Raw genomic sequence first — 20,435 nt, forward strand, 5'->3', positions numbered from 1 at the left:
TTCTGGTTAGGTAGAAGAATATACTTATTAAGAAATAAACACTAAAATATTAAGGACTAAGTGGGTATGATTTATGCAATCTACTCTAATGGCTCAGAAAAAAAAAAAAACAGAACTGATAATTAAGCAAAGGTAACAAAATGTTAAAAATAAGTGAATCTAGGTTAAGAGTATATGGGAATTTTTTGTACTATTCTTGCAACTTTTCTGTAAGTTCAAAATTATTTCAAAATAAAAAGTTAAAAAAAGATGGAGATATCTCAAAAAGAATAGATGCCAAACTGAAAGTGCCCCCACTAGCTAGTACCTAATGAAGGATATTCACCTAGTTTCAAAGCATCTCCCTACAGACTACTTACTAACTGCAAGAGGAAAACAGTAGCTTTACAGTAGAGAAATCTGGAAGTTACCACATTAACTAAATGATTGAAGTTAACATTACCCATAATAGGACAAACTGACATTATGTACCTCCTGAGATGGAGCTGCGGTGGCGTAGTAGTTAAGAGCTGGGCTGCTAACCAAAAGGTAGGCAGTTTGAATCCATCAGCCGCTCCTTGGAAACCTTATGGGCGAGTTCTACTCTGTCCTACAAGGTTGCTGAGAGTTAGAATCAACTCGATGACAACGGGTTTGGTTTTTGAGATGAGACACTCCTGAGTCCTAGGAGTAATTGTTATACTTCTATCAAAAATGCAAACCTGAATCTAATCAATGAAGAAACAACAGGCAAACCCAAACTGAAGGACATTCTAAAAAAACAACTGGCCTATACTCTTACAGTGCATAATTCTGGATTAGATTCCCAAGTTGGGTAAAAAAATAGCTATAAAGGATCCTACTAGGACAAATGGCAAAATCTGCCAATGGATTGCATATTAGATAACAGTACTATTGTTGTTGTTGTTAACTGCCATCGAGTCGGTTCCAACTCATTGTGACACTACGCACCACAGAACTATATCAGTATGCTGGTGAAGAGTGAGCTTCTTGGATCAGGTGGACACTTGAGACTATGTTGGCATCTCCTGCCTGGAAGGGAGATGAGAGGGTGGAGGGGGTTAGAAGCTGGCGAAAAGGACACGAAAAGAGAGAGTGGAGGGAGAGAGCAGGCTGTCTCATTACGGGGAGAGTAATTGGAAGTGTGTAGCAAGGTGTATATGGGTTTTTGTGTGAGAGGCTGACTTTATTTGTAAACTTTCACTTAAAGCACAATAAAAATTATTAAAAAAAAAAAAAAAAACTATATCAGTGTTAAATCTCCTAAATTTGAAAACTGAACAATGGTTCTTAAGGAATACTAAAAATATTTGGGGATAAAGGGTCACAAGATATCTGCAACTTACCCTCAAATGGTTCAACAATATGTATATGTAAATATATATATAAAAAAGAGATAAAGCAAATATTGCACAGTGTTAATTATTGGTGAATATAGGGAAAAATAATTTTTTTTTTTTTTTTAGGGAAAGGGCATTCGGGAGAATATTGTACTATTCTCACAACTCTCAAAATAAAAATGAGTAATAATCATACATCATTCCCACTATCAGAAATATCAGAAATGTTATTTTGTACATGGAAGGGTAAAATCTGTGTAAGTGTACACACACACACTTTACAGAAGTATTCCGAGATGCCTCCCTGGGGGGAAATACATAAACAAAGAAAACAGCAGTCCATTTGATAAAACAATGAAATATGGACACAAACTTCAAAAACAAAAAAAAAAAAACCAAGATGACAAAAGCAAGTATATTAATATACACTAAGCTACCCTAATGACATAGTTGTTAAGAGCTACGGCTGCTAAACAAAATGTCGGCAGTTCTAATTCATCAGACGCTCCTTGGAAACCCTGTGGGGCAGTTCTACTCTGTCCTATAGGATCGCTATGAGTCGGAATTGACTCAACAGCAACGGGTTGGGTTTTTTTTGGTATCCTCTTTAAAGATTCTCAAAATGGATCAAAAATCAAAGTCCAAGTATAAAGATCACTATCACCATGAAAGTGTACCAGGGAACTGCCAAATTTGAGAAGCACTTGTCCATTATCATAAAAGATATAGTGCGTGCCTTATGGCATAATTCCAGTACTTAACATCCCACTTTTCACCTTTTTATTATTGGCATTTTGGAAGGCACCATATGGAAAGTTCAACTCAAAAGATGATTTTTATTTGTGTCAAATGTTATACTGCTTAAATCAGAAAATATTCAAGAAAAAGGCCGTTTTAATACTAGTGAACTAAATCATTCAATGCAGAGTTTTATATTTATGTTGATTCAGAGAAGAAATTGTACTCACTTCTTTTGGAGTGTGATTATCAGCAATTCTCTGACCTTCAAAGAGAAACCTGAGTGAATTCATTGGAACTCCCTAAAAAAGCAAAAAATATATATATTATTATTTATATACATGTTATTATATATATTATTTCTTTAGAAGAAATAACATGAACTTTGAGCCCTGGTGGTGCAGTGGTTAAAGTGCTCAGCTGCTAGCCAAAAGGTTGGCGGTTCAAACCCACCAGCCACTCCACAGGAAAAAGATGTGGCAGTCTGCTTCCGTCAACAGTCATAGCCTTGGTCTCAGGGGACACCTAGCTCAATTGGCATAACATACTTTATATAGAAAATGTTATACATCCTACTTTGATGAGTAGCACCTGTGGTCTTAAAAGCTTGTGAGTAGCCATCTAAGATACTCCACAGGTCCTACCCCATCTGGAGCAAGGGAGAATGAAGAAAACCAAAGACACAAGGGAAAGATTAGTCCAAAGAATTAATGGACCACAACTACCACGGCCAGCACCAGACTGAGTCTAGCACAACTACACAGTGCCCAGCAACCACCACCCACTGCTCTAACAGGGATCACAATAAAGGGTCCCAGGCAGACCCGGAGAAAAATGTAGAAAACTCAAACTCACAAAAAGACACCAGATTTACTGGTCTGACAGAGACAGGAAAAACCCCAAGAGTATGGCCCCCAGACACCCTTTTAACTCAGTACTGAAGTCACTCCTGAGATTCACCCTGCAACCAAAGATTAGACAGGCCCATAAAACAAAAAATAAGACACGCAGCTCAATCGTGTACACGAGACTAAATGGCCACACCAGCCACAGGAGCAAGGACAAGAAGGCAGGAGAGGACAGGAAAGCTAGACAAATGGAAATCGGGACCCCAGAGTCAAGAAGGGGAGAGTGTTGACACGTCATGGGGGTGGCAACCAATGTCACAAAACAGTGGGTGTATTGTTTAATGAGAAACTGATTTGCTATGCAAACCTTCATCTAAAGCACAATAAAAAAGATTTACAAAGGAAGAAGTAAAAGTATCTCTATTTGCAGATGACATGATCTTATACACAGAAAACCCTGAAGAATCCTCAAGAAAACTACTGAAACTAAGAGTTCAGCAGAGCATCAGGATACAAGATAAACATACATAAATCAGTTGGATTCCTCTACACCAACAAAAAGAACATCGAAGAGGAAATCACCAAATCAATACCATTTACAGTAGCCCCAAGAAGATAAAATACTTAGGAATAAATCTTACCAGAGATGTCAAAGACTTATACAAAGAGAACTACAAGACACTACTGCAAAAAACCAAAAGAGACCTACATAAGTGGAAAAACATTACCTTGCTCATGGATAGGAAGACTTAACATAGTAAAAATGTCTATTCTACCAAAACCAATCTATAGATACAATGCAATTCTGATCCAAATTCCAATGACATTTTTCGATGAGATGGAGAAACAAATCACCAACTTCATACAGAAGGGAAAGAGGCCCCAGATAAGTAAAGCATTACTGAAAAAGAACAAAGTAGGAGGCCTTCACTCTTATCTGATTTTAGAACCTATTATACCACCACACTAGTCAGAACAGCCTGGTACTGCTAGAACAACAGATACATAGAACAATGGAACAGAATTGAAAATCCAGACATAAATCCATCCACATATGAGCACCTGATATTTGACAAAGGCCCAAAGTCAGTTCAACGGGGAAAAGACAGTCTGTTTAACAAATGGTGCTGGCATAACTGGATATCCATCTGCAAAAAAAATGAAACAAGACCCATACCTCATACCATGCACAAAAACTAACTCACAATGGATCAAAGACCTAAATATAAAATCTAAAATGATAAAGATCAGGGAAGAAAAAATAGGGACAATGCTAGGAGCCCTAATACATGGCATAAACAGTATACAAAACATTACTAACAATACAGAAAAGAAACCAGATAACCAGGAGTTCCTAAAAATCAAACACCTATGCTCACCTAAAGACTTCACCAAAACAGTAAAAAGATTACCTACAGACTGGAAAAAAGATTTCAGCTATGACATTTCCGATCAGCATCTGATCTCTAAATCTACACGATACTGCAAAAACTCAACTACAAAAAGACAAATAACTCAATTAAAAAATGTGCAAAGGGTATAACTGGCACTTCACTGAAGAAGCCATTCAGGTAGCTAACAGATACATGAGGAAATGTTCATGATCATTAGCCATTAGAGAAATGCAAATCAAAACTACAATGAGATTCCCTCTTACTCCAACAAGGCTGGCATTAATCCAAAAAACACAAAATAATAAATGTTGGAGAGGCTGTAGAGAGACTGGAATATTTATACACTGCTGGTGGGAATGTAAAATGGTACAACCACTTTGGAAATCCATTTGGAATTTCCTTAAAAACCTAGAAATAGAACTACCATACGATCCAGCAATCCCACCCCTTGGAATACATCCTAGAGAAATAAGAGCCTTTACACGAACAGATATATGCACACCCATGTTCACTGCAGCACTGTTTACAATAGCAAAAAGATGGAAGCAACCAAGGTGCCCATCAACAGAAAAATGGATAAATTATGGTATATTCACACAATGGAATACAACGCATTAATAAAGAACAATGATGAATCCGTGAAATGTTTCATAATGTGCAGGAATCTGGAAAGCATTATGCTGAGTGAAATCAGTCAGGTGCAAAAGGACAAAATATTGTATGAGACCACTATTATAAGCACTCGAGAAATAGTTTAAACAGAGAAGAAAATATTCTTTGACGGTTACAAGAATGGGGAGGGAGGGAGGGAGAGGGTTTCAGTTATTAGATAGTAGAGAAGAACTATTTTAGGTGACGGGAAAGACAAGACACAATACGCGAGACATTAGCACAACTAGACTAAACCAGAAGCCAAGAAGTTTCCTGAATAAACTGAACGCTTCAAAGGCCAGGGCAGCAGGGGTGAGGGTTTCGGAACCATGGTTTCAGGGGACACCTCAGTCAACTGGCATAAAAAAAATCTATTACGAAAACATTCTGCATCCTACTTTGGAGAGTGGCGTCTGGGGTCTTAAACACTAGCAAGCGGTCATCTAAGATGCATCAATTGGTCTCAACCCACCTGGAGCAAAGAAGAATGAACAACACCAAAGACACAAGGCAATTATGAAACCAAGAGACAGAAGGGGCCACAAAAACCAGAGACTATATTAGCCTGACACCAGAAGAACTAGACGGTGCCTGGCTACAACTGATGACTGCCCTGAGGGAGCAGGAGAGCAGTGGGATGCAGACCCCAAATTCTTGTAAAAAGATCACACTTAATGGTCTGACTGAGACTAGAAGGACCCCAGAGGCTATGGTCCCCAGACCTTTTGTTAGCCCAAGACAGGAACCATTCCAAAAGCCAACTCTTCAGACAGGGATTGGACTGGACTATGGGATACAAAATGATACCAGTGAAGAGTGAGCTTCTTGGATCAAGTGGACACATGACACTATGTGAGCATCTCCTACCTGGAGATGAGATGAGAGGGCAGAGGGGGTCAGAAGCTGGCCGAATAGATACGAAAAGAGTGGAGGGAAGGAGTGTGCTGCCTCATGAGGGGGAGAGCAACTAGGAGTATATAGCAAGGTATATATAAGTTTTTGTATGAGAGACTGACTCGATTTGTAAGCTTTCACTTAAAGCACAATAAAAATTTTTTTAAAAAATGGAAGCAAGTAGAGACTTGGGGACCTCATACCACGAAGAAACAGTGCTGGAAGCAGAACGTGTCCTTTGGACCCGGGGTTCCTGCACAAAGAAGCTCCTAGTCCAGGGGAAGACTGATGAGAAGGCAGAGAGAGAGAGAAAGCCTTCCCCTAGAGCTGATACCAATAAACTTCTCTTTGTTAAAGCCAAAAAAAAAAAATAGTTTTACAGCTTTGAAGATCCTATGGGTCAGTTCTACTATGTCCTATAGGGTCGCTATAAGTCAGAATCAACCTGACAGCAGTAGGTTTGGGTTTGGTTTTGGTTTTGATGCACAAAAAGCAAATAATGAAAGTTTCAACCAGCTGCACAGAACATAACACCAGACAGCAAATTTGCTATCATAATTTCCACTTATTGAGTATTAACTATTTGCTAGCCCCTCGCCCCCAATCAGTACTTTACATATGTAACCACAAATGTTCATGACGACAACCCTGGAAGGTAGATATTATCACCTTATCTTCATTTTACAGACAGGGAATCTGAGACAGACAGCTAGCCAAGAATTTAAACTCAAACCTGTCAGATTCCTAAGCATGTGCTCTTGACCACTATTCTATAGTTTCCCCTTATCACTAAGCTAACAGAAAATGCTAAAATCAGAAATTAGATGAGTACCCTTGCTAGCTTCCAAATATACAAGCAAAACAGGTTGTAAACAGATTAAGTTGTAGAAATTTGGTAAAGCACAATAGTTAGCCAGATAAGCTTTGTGAACATGACTGCATAACCTAACCAGTTGCCGTTGGGTAGATTCCGACTCATAACAACCCTACAGGAAAGAGCAGAACTGTCCCATAGGGTTTCCAAGGAACAGCTGGTGAATCTGAACTGCTGACCTTTTGGTTAGCAGCTGAGCTCTTAACCACTGCACCACCAAGACTCCATGATGGCATAGAGAGCATTTCAAATATCAAAAAAGATACCAAAATACAATTTTCTAATCAGTCAACAATGATAGCTAAAAAAGGGACAGACTGGGGAACATCTAAACCAACCGGCGTAACATAGCTCATAAAGAAAATGTTCTATATCCAACTTTGGTGAGTAGCATCTGGGGTCTTAAAAGCTTGTGAGCAGCCATCTAAAATACATCTTTTGGTCCCATCATGTCAAGAGCAAAGGAAAATGAAGAAAACCAAAACACGAAGAAAATATTAGTCCAAAGGACTAACAGACTACATGAACCAGCCTCCAGCAGCCTGAGCCCAGAGTAACCACATGGTACCCAGCTACCACCACCAGAAACTCTGAAAGGGATCATAATAGAGGGTCCAGACACAGTGGGAGAAAAATGTAGAACAAAATTCAAATTCACAAAAAAAGACCAGACTTACTGGTCTGACAGAGACTGGAAGAACCACCAAGACTGTAGCCCCGGGACACCCTGCTAACTCTGAATTGAAGCCACTCCCGAAGTCCACCTTTCAGCCAAAGATGAGACAGGCCCATAAAATAAACAGTAACAGGCAATCAAGTACATAAGACTAAATGGGCAACACCTGCCCAAAAGCAAGTATGAAAAGGCAGGAAGGGACAAGAAAACTGGACAAATGGACCCGGAGAACCCAGGGTGGAAAGGGAAAAGAGGAGAGTGCTGACACGTTATGGGGATTGCAACCAACGTCACAGAACAATTTGTGTATAAATATTTGAATGAGAAACTAATTTGTGCTCTGAACTTTCACCTAAAGTTCAATAAAACACAATAAAATTTACAAAATAAATGGGGACAGATGACTCACTGTGATGGTTCATGTTATATATCAACTAAGCTAGGCTATGACTCAGTGGTTTGGCAGACGCTGGACTGATTGCTCTTCCACAATGTAATATAAAGTAATCACCTCCATGATGAGATCTGATATAATCACCTCTGTAAAGAGATCTGCTATGAGCAGCCAATCAGTGGAAAAGGGAATTTCCTTGGACGTGTAGCCTGCCTCCAGTATATATAAATGGATGTCCCAGCAAGTCTCATGCTAACTCTGGATCCTGCTTCTGATTCATCATCATCTGACCTCTTGTTCTCAGGACACGAGCCAGTAGCCTGCTGCCTGACCTGACAATTTTTGGATTCGCTGCTCCCATAGTCCTGTGAGCCAGCAGCCTATCATCTATCTGCTGATTTTGGGTTCGTCAGCCCCTGCAACCATGTGAGTCGGGAGACACCTACAGACTGACGCCTGACCCAAGGATTTTAGCACATGCCAGCCTCCAAAACTGTGTGAGCCATTTCCTCCAATTAAATCTCTCTCTATATATTTATGTGGAGCCCTGGTGGTGCAGTGGTTAAGAGCTACAGGGTGCTATGGCTGCTAACCAAAATGTCGGCAGTTCGAATCCACCAGCTGCTCCTTGAAACCCTATGGGGCAGTTCTACAGGGTCACTACAAGTCAGAATTGACTCGACAGCAACGGGTTTGGTTTTTGGTATAAATATTTACAGAGCCTTGGTGGCATAATGGCTCAGAGCTTGGCTACTAAGCAAAAGGCCAGTAGTTCATATCCACCAGCTGCTGCTTAGAAGCCCTATGGCATAATTCTACCATCCTGTAGGGTCGCTATGAGTTGGAATCAACTCCACGGCAACAGGTTTTATATATGTTATATATTATGTATATACGTTTCACTGGTTTTCCTCCTCTAGAGAATGCAGCCTAAGGCACTCACTAAAAGGGAAAAAACTTCACCGGCAAGTACAAATCCAGGATCATTTATTTTGCTCAAAAGTTAATGTAATTGAGATTTTCATTGTTTTGGACATCCAACAACATCCAAATGAAAACTATCTTTCAATATGTATTTTTACACAGCATGTAAGACCAAGATAACTGACTCATTTAACTTCTTTCTAGGGTTATTTTAAATAACTGAGCACAAATGAACAAAGGTAAAATATTTCTTCATTTCAATTATAAGATTTTTTTTTTTTTAAAGAATCATTATCTTGTGTTGTTAGAGCCCTGGTGCTGTAGTGGTTAAGAGCTCAAATGCTAACCAAAAGGTGGGCCATTCAAATCCACCAGCCATCCTTGGATACCCTATGGGGCAGTTCTATTCTGCCCTATAGGGTTGCTGTGAGTCGGAACCGACTCCACGGCACCTAAAACATCATCTTGTGCTGGGGTCAAAACGTTTTTATGGAAACCAATCTAAAAAACAAAAATCTGGCAAAAGTGTATGAGTTACAAAGTACAACTATAGAAAACAAGCCTTCTAAAAATATAGCCTACAATTCATGATTTAGCATTATGTAATATGATTAATATGATTAAGACCAGGCCTGTAGAGACTTTTAACAAAAAATCAGCCACTGAAAACCCTACAAAGCACAGTTCTACTCTGACATACACAGGGTCACTATGAGTCAGAATCAACACAACAGCAACTGGTGAGAATGATTATATTTTAATAGGGATTAGCTAAACATTTTTTTGCCTATTTATTTAAATTAATTTTATTTTTTAAAAATCCTAGTTGTCTCATATACACTAATTCCAATTACATTTCTTAAAAAAATCCATTTTATTAGTAATGAAAATATGTGTAACATTTACTGAACACTTTTTAGACACCAGAAACCCTGGTGGCATAGTGGTTAAGTGCTACGGCTGCTAACCAAAGGGTCGGCAGTTCAAATCCGCCAGGTGCTCCTCGGAAGCTCTATGCGGCAGTATTACGCTGTCCTGTAGGGTTGCTATGAGTCGGAATTGAATTGACGGCACTGGGTTTGGTTTTTGTTTTTTTTTTTGGTTTTTAGACACCAAGTTACGTGCTTTACATAGGTTATCTCATTCAATCTTCATGAGGTACACACTATAATATTCCCATTTTATCGACAGGGAAACAAGGCCTATAGCAATTAAAGGTCCCACAGCCAGTGATGGAGACCAAATTTGAACTGGCAGTTTAAAAGAACTGGCTATTGATCTAACAATCTAGCTCATGAAGACTAAGATCTGAGAGGATTTGGTATTAATAAATTTACTAGATTTCTACATGAATTAAAAAAAGCAAATTCCTTGACACTGGAAATATGGAATCAAGAGTAACCTGCAGGTACTATGCATAAAAATAATAAACTGAATGATCACCAAATTTAACAAATTGCTAAACATCCATGATTAGAAGCACAAGGAAACTTCATAGTGGTCACTAAAAATTACTTGCCTTTATTGTTACATACACTGGTGAGGCATCAAGATAGAAACATTCATATATAGCTATCCTTACAATCCTGAATTACTTTTGAAACTGTTACACATATTTTATGAATTCAAACTTTGAAATGGACTTCAGAAGAAAGAGGGCAATTAAATTGGGTAGAAGGAATGATAAAAATAAGAGTATTCTCCTTGAGTTGCTGATGGTGAAAATAATAAAGGGAATTTTTCTTTTGACAGGTTTCCTTAAAACTAATTGCAAAGTATCATATTTAATACTACCAGATACAAACCTGTCTTTGACAGTATGATTCTTTGAGTTTCTTGAGATGTGTCGTCATTTTCACCTTGAAGTGAATTTCACTGCTATCCTAAGGAGGTAAAAGAAAAAATATTATCCCTCTTTGTATAAACCACTTGCATGAACCAAATTATTTAAGCACATATATAGTTCAAATAAAAATATAAACCTTGTCACTTACATTTTCACACAAAAATGTACTTTTTAGCATGCCTAGGTTTTACTCAAATACTCCAAATTAAATCATTCTCAAAAGAAGTTTCCTGAATAAACAGAGTGCTTCAAAGGCCACAGTAGCAGGGGCAGGGGTCTGTGGACCATGGTTTCAGGGGACATCTATGTCAACTGGCATAATAAAATCTATTAAGAAAATATTCTGCATCCCACTTTGGTGAATGGCATCTGGGGTCTTAAACACTAGCAAGTGGCCATCTAAGACGCATCAATTGGTCTCAACCCACCTGGAGCAAAAGAGACTGAAGAACACCAAAGACAGGTAATTATGAGCCCGAGAGACAGAAAGGGCCACATAAATCAGAGACCACATCAGCCTGAGACCAGAAGAACTAGATGATGCCCGGCTACAACCGATGACTGCCCTGACAGGGAACACAACAAAGAACCCCTGATGGAACAGGAGAACGGTGGGATTCAGACCTCAAATCCTCATAAAAAGACCAGACTTAATGGTCTGACTGAGACTAGAAGGACCCTGGAGGTCATGGTCCCCAGACCTTCAGTTAGCCCAAGACTGGAACCGTTCCCAAAGCTAACTCTTCAGACAGGGATTGGACTGGACTATAAGATAGAAAATGATATACTGCTGAGGAGTGGGCTTCTTGGCTCCAGTACACACATCGAACTATGTGGACAGCTTCTGTCTGGAGGGGAGATGAGAAGGCACAGGGGGACAGAAGCTGGCTGAATGGACACGGGGAATACAGGGTGGAGAGAAGGAGTGTGCTGTATCATTAGGGGGAGAGCAACTAGGAGCACATAGCAAGGTGCATATAAATTTTTGTATGAGAGACTGACTTGATTTGTAATCTTTCACTTAAAGCATAATAAAAAAATTTTAAAGTGCTTTATACCAATTACAAAAGAAATTTCTTTCAATATCTTTTCTGTTATTTATAGTGCTATATAACATATATATGTATATATATAACATACATATATATATATATAAAACATACATAATGGTAGTCTGTCCTAGGTGTTAAAATCAGCAGCATAAGAGTATGCATGCCCCTTTGAATTCAAAGATGCATTCGTTCACAATTTTAATACCCATTCTATTTCCAAAATAACAAGAGGACGGGTAATGAATTATCACAAACCTGTAAAAGCAATTGAAAACATAAAGGAAATGCACCTCCCCCCCCATGAAGTGTCACTGAAGATGGTCAAACCTATGAAAGAGGCAGATACCACAGAATAGCACACTGAGAAACTTTTTACTGCGTAAGAAATCATCCAACTGAGTCTAGCTTCTCTCCCTTGAATAAAATGAACAAGAATCTTGAGTCAGTCAAATTGATTTGTGGGACCACAAATTCTTTTACTCTATCCAGACTATTGAGCAAACTATCAGGCAAAATACTGGCACTTGCATACTACAAAATCTCAAAGTCAGTCCTTACAATTATATATCACTTTCACATATGTACATTAGCATAGGTTTCATATTTACAATATTTTTGTTTGTGACTATTAACTATGAAGAAACACAAATTCTCTGTCCATGGATAATTTCATCAATAGATAAAATTTCTTATAGCATACATAACGCCATACACTAAAAAAAACTCCCAGATGAATTAAAGAGCTAACGTTTTAAAAATTTAATATTTTCTATTCTTTTTGAGTTTTTTTCCTCTAATCTTGGCATTGGGATCAACTCAATGGCAACGGGTCAACTCAGAGCAGAATGCTCCGCAAGGCTTCCCAGGCTGTAAATCTTTACAGAGCAGACTGCCACATCTTTCTCCTGCACAGTGGCTGATGGATTCAAACTGCTGACCTTTTGTTTAGCAGCCCAGTACTTAACTAATATGCCACCAGGGCCCCTTTGACTTCAACTCATAGTAACACTATAGGACAGAGTAGAACTGCCCCATAGGGTTTCCAAAACTGTAATCTTTACAGGGAGCCCGGGTGACACAGTGATTAAGAGCTCAACTGCTAACCAAAAGGTCGGCAGTTCAAATCCACCAGCTGCTCCTGGGAAACCCTATGGGGCAGTTCCACTCTGTCCTATAGGGTCACTATGAGTCAGAATCGACTCGACAGCAATGGGTTTTTGGAGATCTTTACAGAAGCACACTGCCACATCCTTCTCCTGCGGAGCAGGTGGTCAGTTTAAACCACCAACCTTTAGATTAGCAGCAAGGTGCTTAACCACTGCACCACCAGAGCTCCTTCTGGCATTGTAACGATTTTATATCTAGAAATCATTAAAAAGGGCTGATAAATCTTAGTAAATAAAAATGTAAAAACACCTATACAGTAAATGACAATATAAACTAAAATTGAGCAACAGATTGGAGAAAGTATTTACAACATATATAAAATATAAAGGATCCATGCAAATCAGTAATTCTTAAAAAGAAAAAATAATCCATGTGCATAAGGTTTGAAATATAGACAAAGGAAATATATTCAAGAACCCAGAAATAAATCAATAAACCCTCACATTTACAGTCAATTGCTTTTCAACAAGAATGTCAACGTAATTCAATGGTGAAAGAAGTCTTTTCAACAAAGTGCTGAGACAACTGGATACCACAAGCAAAAAAATGAAGCTGCATTCCCACCTCACACCATATATAAAAATCAACTCAATGGATCAAATAAAGGATAAAAATAATAAAACTCACCTGTCCAATGACTTTGAGTTTGATGTATTCTCCTTCTTTCTTATCTCCCAAGTCCTCAGTTGAAGGTTTTGCCTCCTGAAAGAAAAGTAAATTTAAAGATAAAAATTCCTATATCCTATTTTAACTAATCATTTATGAGTATCCATTACTTTCCTGCAAGACACAAAATCTGCAACTGGGAACACAAGGAGTAGTTATTTTCTCTGTCAGCCCAATAAGGAAAAAAAAAAAGCCTACATCAAACTACTGTCCCAAACACCAGTTTCACTGAGAAATCTGCAAACAGGTTTCTTTTCAGAATATCCTACAGAAATGATTCTCAAACTTTACAATACATCACAATCACATGAAGAGTTGGTTAAAACACACTGTTGAGGCCCATATTCCCAGTTTTTGATTCAGTGGGTCTGGGGTGGGGCTGAGAATTTACATTTCTAACAAGTTAGTTACAAGGCAATGCTGTTGGACAGGGGAACATCTTAGAAACCACTGCCCTACCAAAACCCAAACCAGCTGTAGTCTAGTTGATTCCGACTCATAGGGACCCTATGGGACAACCCCACAGAGTTTCCAAGGAGCTCCTGGTGGATTCAAGCTGCCGACCTTTTGATTAGCAGCCACAGCACGTAACCACTAAACCATCAGGGTTTCCACAGTCAATTTCTATTAGCCATATATAGCTTATCTTCCACAAATTCTTAACTAAACATTCTCAATCCAAGACTTATCTTGTCACGGCCTATCCTAAGGAGTTAATTATTCCAGTTAACCAAATGTACTAAGAAATGTAAACTAATCATATGAGCATAAGCAAAGCCTAATAAGGACAGAAAATCAAATACCAATACTTGGTCTATTCTAAAGTCAGAATAAATCAACTTTATGTCATCTGTTATTCTAGACTATATGAAGCATTATACCCAATTGCAGGCATGGCTGAAAAAAAAAAATTAGGAGAATTGGACTGAGCTAAGAAAAAGTACAAACAGGGTAAGAAGGAAAAGGAGAGACAAAAAATATGGAACAGAAGAAAAGGCTATAAAATATTTCAAATAAAAAGATATTGAAAAGAATAACTTTAATTCAACTTAGAAACCACTTCATCATGAAGTGTCTCAAGAATAAGTAAGTCATTTTTGGGAAAGGGTACCTTGGAAAATTTCACTCAAGAGTGTTGTAACAGTAGCTTTTTTTCCTTCCCCATGTGCTATACCCTAGTCTGGCCACCAAATTTTCTACTCATTTAAATATATAAACCAAACCCACTGCCAGTGAGTCGGCAGATTCCAACTCACAGCAGCTCTACAGGACAGAGTAGAACTGCCCCATAGGGTTTCCAAGGTTGTAATCTTTCCGAAAAAGAGCCACGTTGGTGCGGTGGTTAAGTGCTTGGCTGCTAACTAAAAAGTTAGTGGTTCGAACCCACAAGTTGCTCCACAGGAGAAAGATGCGCCAATCTTTCTCAAGGGCAACGGGTTTTTGGTTTAATCCTTACAGAAGCAGGCTACAACATCTTTATCCCGAGGAGCAGCTAGTCAGTTTGAACTGCAGACCTTTTTGGTTGGCAGCCAAGCACTTAACCACTGTACCACCAGCGCTCCTTATTTAAATATATACCCCTTTTTTTTTACTATTTACAGTAATATCAAAGAATCAATACACACTTCACAAGAATGTAAAACCTGTCGCCATCAAGTCAATTCCAACTCATAGCAACCCTACTGGACAGAGGAGAACTGCCTCACAGAAGCAGACTGTTAAATATTTCTCCTGAGAAGCAGCTAGTGGGTTCAAACTGCCAACCTTCTGGTTAGCAGCCAAGCACTTAACCACTGTGCCACTAACCATACTGTATTTTGCAAGTAAAATAACAGCCATTACTGGAGAAACCTCCAGAGTGTGCCCCCCCCACACACCCTTTTAACTCAGTACAAAGGTCACTCCTGAGGGTCACCCTTTAGCCAAAGGTTAGACAGGCCCATAAATCAAACATTAAGACATGTAGTTCAACCAGGTACATGAGACTAAACAGGCACACCACCCAGGGGCAAGGACAAGAAGGCAGGAGGGGACTGGAAAGCTGGACAAATGCAAACAGGGAACCCAAAATCAAGAAGGGGAGAGTGTGGACATGTCGTGGGGTTGGCAACCAATGTCACAAAACAATATATGTACTGTTTAATGAGAAACTAATTTGCTCTGTAAGCCTTCATCTAAAGCACAATAAATAATAAATAAGAGCCATTATCCATGTATCTCTCGTCAGTAACTTAAAACTAATAAACTCTTCAACACTCAAAAATTAACAGGGCAGAAAAAAAAACCCACTGCCGTCGAGTCGATTCCAACTCATAGTGACCCTATAAAAATAGGACAGAATAAAACTGCCCCATAGAGTTTCCAAGGAGTGCCTGGCGGATTTGAACTGCCGACCTCTTATTAGCAGCCGTAGCACTTAACTACTACGCCACCAGGGTTTCCAACAGGGCATATTAAACAAGAAGTAGCTTTTAACTTTATGAAACAGGACAGAGTCAGAAAATGCTTAAATAACATAAGTGACTTTGTTTTTATGAATCCTTGCTTGTTTTTCATTTTCAACAGCTGCTGACTACTACATATTGTGGCAGCAAACAAAATTAACCCTTTGTGAAGACAGTATTTTACCTGCAAACTAGAGGGCTGTCTTCAAATAGAACTCACAACCACATTTCTATAAATTTATATTCATAGTAAACAGTAACTTCTTCCTTTAATTACTGAGAGGGCCAGGACCGCTTTAATTCCATGCAGTGAAGGGCAAAAAACCGCCACCAAGCCCCAAGTCCTCTTTAACTTCAGGGAGGAGTTGTTAAGAAGCTTTATTTGAATTCACACTAAGAAGAAAAACCTCCCCAAAGCCTGATCCTTCATCAGAGATACCAGCACAATAGGGGTGATTTTGCTCTGGTGTTTACTAGATTGGGTAGCTGTAGGAGCTACTCAGAACAAAAGAGCTCTTCCCCCTCTTCCAATCCAGCCTCTAGCCCTTTGTCAGAATTCTCTTCCTGAAGTACAGCTCCTCATGTAACTGCCCTGCTCAAAAATGTTCCAGTACCTTAAAAAACAACTCCACAGCATGGCATTCAGTTCCTCCATCACCAAGCTCAATTCTTATCTTTATCTCACCACTCGTTTTACAAACTGAAAGACTGGCTTAAATTGGACTATTTGCTGTTCTCCAAATATGTCCATCCACATTCTTCCATCTTCAGCCCTTTGTGGCTCCTGTTTCTTTTACCTGGAGTATATATATCTCATCTTAGCCTCTCCTAAAATTATCTCAGGGAAATCCATCCCACACATCATCTGAAATCAGGATTTAAAAAACTCTTCTCGGAAGCAAAAATTCTCCCTTCAACCTTCCAACTGGGAGTATCTTCCTTCAATATTTCTATCTGTACTTTATTCATCTCTTATGGCATTTATTTTCTCACTTTAAAAACACTTCCCCTTGACTTCTTCTTCTCTAGTTATTGTCCCCACCTTTTCTACACAAACTTTTTACAAGCATACTCAGCATCTGTTTTCCTACTTTCACTGTCAACCTACTGTAATCTGGTTTATGTCCCACCATTCCACTTGAACCTGCCATATGCAGATGACACAATCTTACTTGCTGAAAGCGAAGACGACTTGAAGCGCTTATTAATGAAGATCAACAACTGTGGCCTGAAGTATGGATTACACCTTAACATAAAGAAAACAAAAATCCCCACAACTGGATCAATGAGCAACATCATGATAAATGGAGAAAAGTCTGAAGTTGTTACGGATTTCATTTTGCTTGGATCCACAATCAACACCCATGGAAGCAGCAGTCAAGAAATCAAACAACGCATCGCACTGGGCAAATCTGCTGCAAAAGACCTCTTTAAAATGTTAAAAAGCAAAGACGTTACCTTGAAGACTAAGGTGCACCTAACCCAAGCCTGGGTGTTTTCAATCACCTCATATGCAATAAGGAAGATCAAAGAAGAATAGATGCCTTTGAATCATGGTGTTGGCGAAGAAAATTGAATATACCACGGACTGCCAGAAGAACAAACAAATCTGTCACGGAAGAAGTACAGCCAGAGTGTTCACTAGAAGTGAGGATGGTGAGACTTCGTCTCACGTACTCTGGGCATGTTATCAGGAGGGACCAGTCCCTAGAGAAGGACATTGTGCTTGGAAAAGTGAAAAACAGGAACACCCTTAACACAATGAACTGACACAGTGGCTGCAAAAATGGGCTCAAATGCAGCAACAATTTTGAGGATGGCGCAGGACCTGGAAGTGTTTTGTTCTGTTGTACGCAAGGTCGCTATGAGTGGGAACGGACTCAACAGAACCTAACACAATAGCAATAATTCCAACTTTACACTGCTCTCACCAAGGTTACCAATTGGATTTCCTATTGCTAAATCCAATGACACTTTGAAACCTCACCTTTAACTCTCTAAAACAACAAACACTGATGTCTTCTCCCTTGAAACCTCTTCATGTTTGGCTTCCAAAGTTCCATTCTCTTATCTCGGCCCTTTCGTAGTTCCTTTTCCTTAAATGCTGTTGTTCCTCTGGATTCAATTCTCTCTTTTCTTCCTTGTCTCTCTGGGTGATCCATGATTCCAGCTGCCTCTCAGATACTGATAATTCACAACCATTCTCTCCAATCTGACAACTTTTCTGAGTTTCATACTCATTTATCCAAGTGCCTGAATATCTCTACTTAGATATTCCACAAGTACCTCAATGTAAAGGAGCCCAAAACTGAATGCATTGTCTCAATAATTCCTCTGTTAGCTATAACATCTCGTCCAGAAAACAAAAATCAAAACAAACTACAACTCTTCCTGGAATTCCCCGTTAAAATAAACCATTACCATATACTCAGCTGCCCATGACAGAAACTTGGGGTCACCTTTGAGTACTTTTTCTCTCATAAACCCCACAGTTAATCATCCATCATTCTCATGATTCTATTACCAAAAACCAAACCTGTTGCCGTCGAGTTGATTCCGACTCATAGCGACCCTATAGGACAGAGTAGAACTGCCCCGGAGAGTTTCCATGGAGCGCCTGGTAGATTCGAACTGCTGACTTTTTGGTTAGCAGCTGTAGCACTTAATCACTATGCCACCAGGGTTCAGTGGCTCTCAAATCCATCTCATTCTCTCCATCCTACTGCCTTAGTTCAAACACTCACTACTGCTCACTTAGATTACTGCAACAGCATAAGTCTTGCTCCTTTTAATTAATTCTCCAAAATGCCACCAGACCCAGCTCTCTAAAATCCAATCTGATCCTTAGCTGACATACAACAGCTTTTCATGTGCTGGTCCCCACCTACAATCCAGCCTCATTCTCCCAACTCTCTTCACTAATAATCTATGCTTCAGCCATATTGAACTACACAATTCCCTGAAAAGGGCTCTCTCTAATCTCCATTATTTCTGTACATGCTAATTCCCTATGCTTGTATCTCCCCTTTCAAAACTCCACTCAGACATCCTCTAAAAAGCTTTTACTGATCACTCTCTTACATGGTCTCATACTGCTTATCTATTATAACCACTTGTTTGCATATCTGTATCTCTCAGTAGATGGAGTTCCTTACTGGCATGCCTTACTCTTCTTTCTATTTCTGGTTCAAACACAGTGTCTGTTACTTTGAAGACATTCAAAGTGCTTGTTAAATAAATTAATGTTTTCTGTGACAGTTTTGTGTCTTATCTTCTCAACAATTTTACAAGTTTCCAAGTTTTTCATCTTTATAAATCTCCGCAGTACCACACAAATACTAGGCAATTTACTAAAAGTTTGTTGAATTAACAGCAGTATTCTCTATATCATAACAAAAAATCTTAGCCACGCTTCATACCTCTACTGTATACAACAGCCAGTTCAAACAAAGATCCTTTCAGTTTTTTATATTAACTGTTGGGAGTAAGATAAGTCACTTCAGTTTCATATGAGCATGTGAACACTCAGATTTGAAATTTCCATAAATAAGCTGCCACTTCCCCATGTCACTCATTTGGTGATCTCTCCCCAACTCTGAACCACTAGAATGCCAATCATTTGTATCACCTGTTCGATAATCTCATGTTTGCCTAATCAGACATCTAGTGTTTCATGTGCTCTTTTCTTTTCTTTGATAAACTATCACGGAAAATGAGAAGATCTTGGACAAAAAAGCCAGTCTGTCTCCAGTGATCTCTGTGCCTTTTGTATGCCCTCTTTCCTCCTCACCCTTGTGAAAAAGCAACCAATACAGAATAGTATGGTACACTGGTTATAAAACAGTGAAAGCATTCAACACTAAGTCTGGGACAGTAGGTCATTAGAGAAGAGACGATTCTAGAGAGGGCTAGTTAATTTGGCTGGAAAGACAACACAGCCCCAGAGCAGAAGAAACTGGTGACAGAAAAAAAAATTAAAATGTGTATAAGATGAAAGAAAAAAAAACATAAATTTTCAAGTCTGTATCATACAGAGACTGAACTGGGGTAAGTGGAGTGGTAAAGGGATTTACCACCCATCGGGCACTATCAACTCTACTTTCTAAGCTATAGATGGAATAGCTTAAAAATAGAAGATAGCTGGATTTAGAAAGACAACTAAGCTGGAGAAGACATGAAAACACAACAGTTCTCATTTACAAACGTACAAAATTAATGAGAAGGGTTTTATTGTCCCATTTCAAAGCCAAAAGAAGACCTTTGCTAAACAGCATTCTGGCAATCAGTATGTTGATAATTTAGTCACACGGACAGAGCATCACACTTTACCCCCAATATGTCACTGGCCCTTCCAGTTGCATTGTTCATTCTTACTGGAGAAGGGGGGATTCTGAGGAAATCCAAAATCAGACAGATAAAGAATGCATTTACTTTTATTTGATAATATTAACAAATCTGTTGATTTGTTAAGGTGTGCTAACAGTATCATGGTTCTGTTAAAAAGTTATCATCTTTTACAGTGGGATG

The 20,435-nt window shown here is 39.0% G+C and overlaps 1 protein-coding gene across 2 annotated transcripts in view; it reads right to left on the bottom strand.

Moving 5' to 3' along the window:
- SUMO1 (small ubiquitin like modifier 1) overlaps nt 1-20,435 on the bottom strand; it is a 38,376-nt gene that overhangs the window by 5,610 nt on the left and 12,331 nt on the right. The window contains exons 2-5 of one of the 2 annotated variants that reach the window (XM_049887910.1): nt 13,426-13,500; nt 10,539-10,616; nt 2,309-2,380; nt 952-1,032 (exon numbers count right to left, since the gene is read on the bottom strand). In XM_049887910.1, the coding sequence (XP_049743867.1) occupies nt 964-1,032; nt 2,309-2,380; nt 10,539-10,616; nt 13,426-13,500 (294 nt within the window). In that variant the 3' untranslated portion in view covers nt 952-963. The remainder of the gene's footprint in view (nt 1-951; nt 1,033-2,308; nt 2,381-10,538; nt 10,617-13,425; nt 13,501-20,435) is intronic. The other variant, XM_049887909.1, reaches the window with a different exon arrangement.

Source organism: Elephas maximus, chromosome 6 (assembly GCF_024166365.1).
Source record: "Elephas maximus indicus isolate mEleMax1 chromosome 6, mEleMax1 primary haplotype, whole genome shotgun sequence".
NCBI lineage: Eukaryota > Metazoa > Chordata > Mammalia > Proboscidea > Elephantidae > Elephas > Elephas maximus.